We start from the raw sequence: 6,219 nt of genomic DNA, 5'->3' as shown, positions 1-6,219 counted from the left end.
ATATATATACATAAAGGGGCTCATCCCCCGCCCCCTAGGTTCATCTCCTTTAGACCCATCCTCACACCCGCTTACGTGCCAGTCTATCCCCTTGGGGATGACCCTGAGTCCCTCACCATACCTTCCAGTCTTACAAGTGAGATTAACCACCAGAATTAACAAAATGATTTCTTTGCATATCTATATATCCTCGATGACATTCTATTAAGATTCTTTTCAGATATGTTCGGATTGGGACCACGCTGCCTAACACAACTCACTGTTAGGTTCAAATGTTTTATTCTGTATGAAGCAATATATACCAAGAAGTTTGGTGCGAAGATCCTAAAATAAAAAAGAAAATTCTATGGTGGGAACTTTTTCTTTAAATCCTTTCATGGAAAAGAATCATTTGGGTGGTGGATTCGGTGTCCAGGTACGATGATTAAATAGTATGTCATTAACCACAAATTATTTAAAAATAATATAAAAAAATAGATTTATTGCATGTATAAAGATAGAACGCACCATTGTTCATTCTACCCAACCAAAACTTGTAACTAACAAAATGTCTAGCAAGAGTTTCTTCAGTTTCAAATACGGCGGGTCTAAGAAAGCATCAATCCCTAAAACCGCACCACCAGTTCAACCATCACCGGTTGTTTTCCAACCAAACGCCGATGAGATGAGACGGGTGTTCGACAAATTCGACAAGAACAAAGACGGTAAGATATCCAAGGAAGAGTATGTGTCAGCGGTGGACATACTAGGTAGCAAGACTGCGAAAACGGAGGTGTCAAAAGCGTTTGAGGCGATAGACACTGATGGTGATGGGTTTGTTGACTTTAACGAGTTTATGGCGGCCCAGGGCGGAGTGAAGGCGGGGGATATCAAGAGTGCGTTTAAGGTATTTGATTTGGATGGTAACGGGAAGATAACGGCGGAGGAACTGGTGCAGGTGCTCCGGCAGCTGGGAGAGAGGTGTAGCTTGGAGGCTTGCCGGAAAATGGTTAGAGGGGCGGATGCCGACGGTGATGGAATGATTGATGTGGATGAATTTGTGGGTCTAATGACCCGGACCATGAAATCGGCATGAATTTACTAGTCATTGGTAAACCAAACCGAACGTACACATTATAATCCCACTCATGATGTGTGATAATAAACTAAACTAATAAATACCATTTACGGGTACAAATAATTTTCGGTAGTAAATTTGATTTTTGTAAAGTAAATTTCACTTTTGTCACTACATATATTTTCTTGTAGTGCTTGCCCGTATTGTTCTGTGTTATGTATGAGTAAGATAAAACACATGTAATAACTTTTTTTTGTTTACGATTGATGTCACTTTTTACGATTGGTGTCACTTTTAGTTACGTTACCTATTTTCCATTGGTTCGATTCAAAAATTATACAGTTTGTATAGAACGTGTAATAGCATATTTGCGAGGACACTCATGTTTTTTTTTACAATTGATATTACTGACTTTATTAAAAAAACTAGGTTAGAACCCCGTGTATTACACGGGTTGAATAAATGTAATTTTATATATTAAATAATAAAAAGTTATATTTTTATGAACCCCGTATATTGTACGGGTTAAATAAATGTAATTTTATATATCAAATAATAAAAACGTATATCTTTAAAAACCATGTGTATTACACAGATTAAATAAATGTAATTTTGTATACTAAATGTTAAAAACGTGGTATCTTTAAAAAAAACTCGTGTATAATCGGGTTGAATAAATCTACCAAATAATAAAAAAAGAGTTAATTACTGTTTTCGTCCCTGTGGTTTGTCAAAAATCACTATTTCAATCCATTAGTCTAAAAATTGCGATTGCAGTCCCTGTGGTTTCACTTTCATAACCATTTCAGTCCCTGTGGTTTCACTTTCGTAACCATTTCAATCCATTATTCTGTTAAGTACAGGGACTGAAATGGTTACGAGGTGGACTGAAATGGTTACGAAAGTGAAACCGCAGGGACTGAAATCGTAATTTTTAAACTAATGGACTGAAATAGTGATTTTCGACAAACCACAGGGACGAAAACAGTAATTAATTCTAAAAAAAATAATTCTCTAAAAACTCCGTATGTTACACGTGTTGAATAGATCTGAAAAAGAGTTACATCTTTAAAAACCATGTGTACTACAAGTATTAAATAAATGTAATTTTGTATATTAAATACTAAAAACGTCATATCTTTAAAAAACATGTGTATAGTCGGGTTGAAAAATCTAACAAATAATAAAAGAATTATATCCTTAAAAACCCTGTGTATTACACGTGTTGAATAAATATAATTTTACATAGCAAATGATAAAAAGTTATATCTTTAAAAACTTCGTGTATTACAAGGGTTATATAAATGTAACTTTGTATAGTAAATAATAAAAAAAATTATATTTTTCTAAACCCCGCATTTTACACGAGTTGAATAAATATAAATATCCTTAAAAACCCTGTGTATTGAATAAATATAATTTTACATAGCAAATGATAAAAAGTTATGTCTTTAAAAACTTCGTGTATTACACGGGTTATATAAATGTAACTTTGTATAGTAAATAATAAAAAAAAGTTATATTTTTCAAAACCCCGCATTATACACGAGTTGAATAAATATAATTTTGTATACCGAATAATAAAAAAAGTTATATTTTTAATAAATTAGGATAACATTTAACATTAGTTTATTATTTATATATATATTTAATATAAGATAAGTAGGAAAGAGAAGTATTTGTTTTAAAATATATTAAATTAACAATTTAGATTTGAGGATAATATTTTATTAAAATATGATAAGATTTAGTATTAATTTATTTTTTATTTATTTAGTTAATATAAGATAAATATAGATTTGAGTATACATTCAATGAATGACACGTGTCCAAAAGTTGATTTCTTTTATTATAGTAGATAGATTGACAGCGTTGGCATGAAATAACAAAATAATTTTTTTTTTAATTAAAGAACCATATTATAATAACGTTTTACCTAATGGGGATGGTTCAAATGAAAACCACTTTTATTGTGAAAACTTGAAAACTAACTAAAAAAAGCCTAAAAAACACACAAAATTTTTTTTTCAATTTTTTTTATAAAAATCGTTGGTTTTATATATGAAAAAAAAAACTTTTTTTTCAAAAAAAAAACAATTTTTTTGTAGTACACATGTGTAATACTACACATGTGTGTGTAGTATTACACATGTGTACTACACAAATTTTTTTTTTGAATTTTTTTTATATAAAAAAACTTACAAAAATTATTATGCAAAGAAAATATATATATATATTTTGGTATGTTTTTTTTGGCTTTTTTAATTAGTTTTCAAGTTTTTACAATAACTAGTGGTTTTCAATTAAATCTTCCCCTTTACCTAATAAAAAAGTTATAATCTACAAGTTAAGCTCAATCAGTTAATTCCATCTAATGTACAATCCACTTTAATCATTAAAGGGCCATGTCCTTTTTAAGTGTTTAACCCAATAACTAATTAAAGGCCCGCTTAATTAAACAAAATTGTTTAACCTAACTATAAAAAAGACCGACAAGGAAGATTGAATGAACTGAAGAGTCGTGCGATAGAACATAAAACACTTGAACAAGGACGATCGGCGATTGTAACTTAGGGACGATTGACAACTCCGTTCAACGACTCGACAAATAAAGTGAAAAGGCAAGAGTTATCGATTCTAAACTTATGATCAAAGAGGGGAGCTAAACATGAGTAAATGTTAGTTTTTTATTCTTCTTCATACTTTAAAATTGAACTAAACATGAGTAGATGTTAGTTTTTTTATTCTTTTTCAAACCTTAAAATTGAAATTAGACATGATCAAAGTTGAAATCAGGTGTGATTTTGTGAACATCGATGAACAATTGGTTTATGAAATTTGCAAAAACAAATTAATTGTGATACCGTGAGAAATTTTGATAAAAAATATTTGCAATAAAATTACTTATAACAAATACAATTAAATTTTTAAAAGTATTCGTAATTTTTGATTCTACAAAGATTACTCATGCCCGAAAACATTAAGGGGCTGTTTGGTAGCCTCTAAATGGTCATTAAGAGGCTACCTCTTAATGGAACCATTAAGAATTTTACCAATGAGAAGTTAGAAGAATGTGAGATGTGATAATTTACCATTCAGAGGCTACCTCTTAACCATTCAGACTTGAGGTTACCTCTTATTCATTCAGAGGTTTTAAACCATTAAGAGGTAACATCTGAATGGTCATTAAGAGGCTACCAAACAGCCTCTAAGTCATTTCGGATACTCCATATACTCCATAAAGTTACCAAACACACTGCATGAAAAGCTGCTGCTTCTTCTTCTTCTTTTTTTTTTTTTTTTTTTTTTGCTGAACCAACGAACTGCTCATGGGAATCAAGGATGTCTTTGATGCTGAAGCTATAAAAGGTTGTGCCTTGCACCACTGATACACAATATGCCAAATGATTTGGGCGAAACCGCACGAAACGAGGTGTTTGCTGGACTAATTATACTCTCCACACAGAACACAGTCCAACGAATTCCTCAAGACACCTCTTCTAGACAGCGCAACATGGGTCGGAAGACGCTCTTTTTGGGCACGCCAAGCAACCATACCGACTTTCTTCGGTATCCACCCGTTCCATTTAACCACATAATCAGGTCTAACACGGTTCAGATCGTTTATCGACTTTTTTATACTACCCACATTGAAGTGACCCGATGGCTCCAGGTTCCATACCCATCCGTCGGGACCTGTTAAGGCGTGACAACCTGCAATAGGGCGTTTATCTGCTGAAATTCCATCAGTTCTTCAACAGTGGCCAACTGATGCCTCGATTCCCAGCCCCACACAGTCCCATCTGACCCTAAACGAGCCCTCTCAGTCACCAAGCAATCCTTATCTTTTTCCAACTAGAACACAGTGGAAACAGAACCTGTAAAGGCTCCGACGCAACCCAAATATCGACCCAGAACGCAACATCAGCCCCGCTTCTCACGACCCCCTTGATAGCTTTGGTTATGTCAACCCCCGGACGAGACAGAACATAAGATATGCCGTATATCTGCTTCCACGGACCCGCGATAGAAGCTGAGATCAGATTCCACGACCTTGAGTTATTGTGAACAGACCAAACCACTTTCTGCCATAGCTCATCTTTTTCCGTCTTAAATCTCCACCACCATTTAGCAAGCATTGCAAGGTTTGCATCCTTACACTCTCTTCCCGAGTCTCATTTAACAGGGGGATGGGAAAGAAAATAGATGAAAATATGAAAAAACCATGTTCCCAAGATTTTTAAGGGTCAAAAGGGAGGGGAAAGGGAAGAAAATTTGTACGTATATTTATCCTCTCAAATCGAAGAGATTAGGAGAGAAAATCTATTAATTACTAAATTACCTTCATATTTAATTAAAATGTTTTTTGTTTAAAAGGTATAATGGTAAAATTGTTCCATTCTTTTCTTTTTCTTCTAGCTCGGGAACACATAAAATATCTGATTTCTCCTCTTTTCCTTTACTTTTCTCTCTTAATTCATTTTCCTTCCACTCTCCCTGTTAAATGAGACTCGGGAACACAGTGTTAGAGTACCGAAACCTAAACCTCGTTTTTTTAACATCAAACAAATCCTTACTACCCGGATACACTAATGGTGGGGGGTATAATCTTCGGTGAGTTATGCGGGGAGGAGGAGTCACCGCGCGGTGACCATACCCTGGTGTTGATGTTTTTCGGTGAGTAGGAGAGAGGTTACCAAAAACGGTGTGTAGTCACCGAATGTGATTGAAGAGCGATGGAGGAAAGAGAGAGAGAGATAGAGGAGTGAGGAGAGAACAACCAATCAAAAGTGAAAATCTCTCAAACACCCTAGAGTGATTAACCATACCCCCTGATTGAGTGCAAAATGAGGAGTGGAATGGGGAGTTGACATGACATAATATTATTGGGTAGGATTTCACTCAATCACCCTAGAGTGATTAACCATACCCTCCACCCTAATAGGCAAAATGCCATCTACACATTTCCTACATATACAAAAGTAAGTTAGGGGAATAGTGCCACGCAGCTGCGTGACACTTCCCTATTCGACCAACCATTTTATTATTTTATATTCGTTTTAAAATTACGGTTTCGTCCTTAATTTAAAATAAAATTACGTTTTGCCCCCAGCTCAAAATAAAATTATCTTTTTGTCCCTCGCTCAAAATAACGATTTTGC

The 6,219-nt window shown here is 34.2% G+C and overlaps 1 protein-coding gene across 1 annotated transcript; it reads left to right on the top strand.

The window, feature by feature from the left end:
* Positions 1–505: 505 nt before the first annotated feature.
* On the top strand, positions 506–1,336 carry LOC110909125 (calmodulin-like protein 30). Its single transcript, XM_022154131.2, has one exon. It carries the CDS (start codon positions 548–550, stop codon positions 1,073–1,075), a length of 528 nt encoding a protein of 175 aa, XP_022009823.1. The 5' UTR covers positions 506–547; the 3' UTR covers positions 1,076–1,336.
* The last annotated feature ends 4,883 nt before the right edge of the window (positions 1,337–6,219 follow it).

Source organism: Helianthus annuus, chromosome 14 (genome assembly GCF_002127325.2).
Source record: "Helianthus annuus cultivar XRQ/B chromosome 14, HanXRQr2.0-SUNRISE, whole genome shotgun sequence".
Classification (NCBI taxonomy): Eukaryota; Viridiplantae; Streptophyta; class Magnoliopsida; order Asterales; family Asteraceae; genus Helianthus; species Helianthus annuus.
The sequence above is the reverse complement of the archived record's forward strand: the minus strand, read 5'-3'. Positions and strand labels throughout refer to the sequence as shown.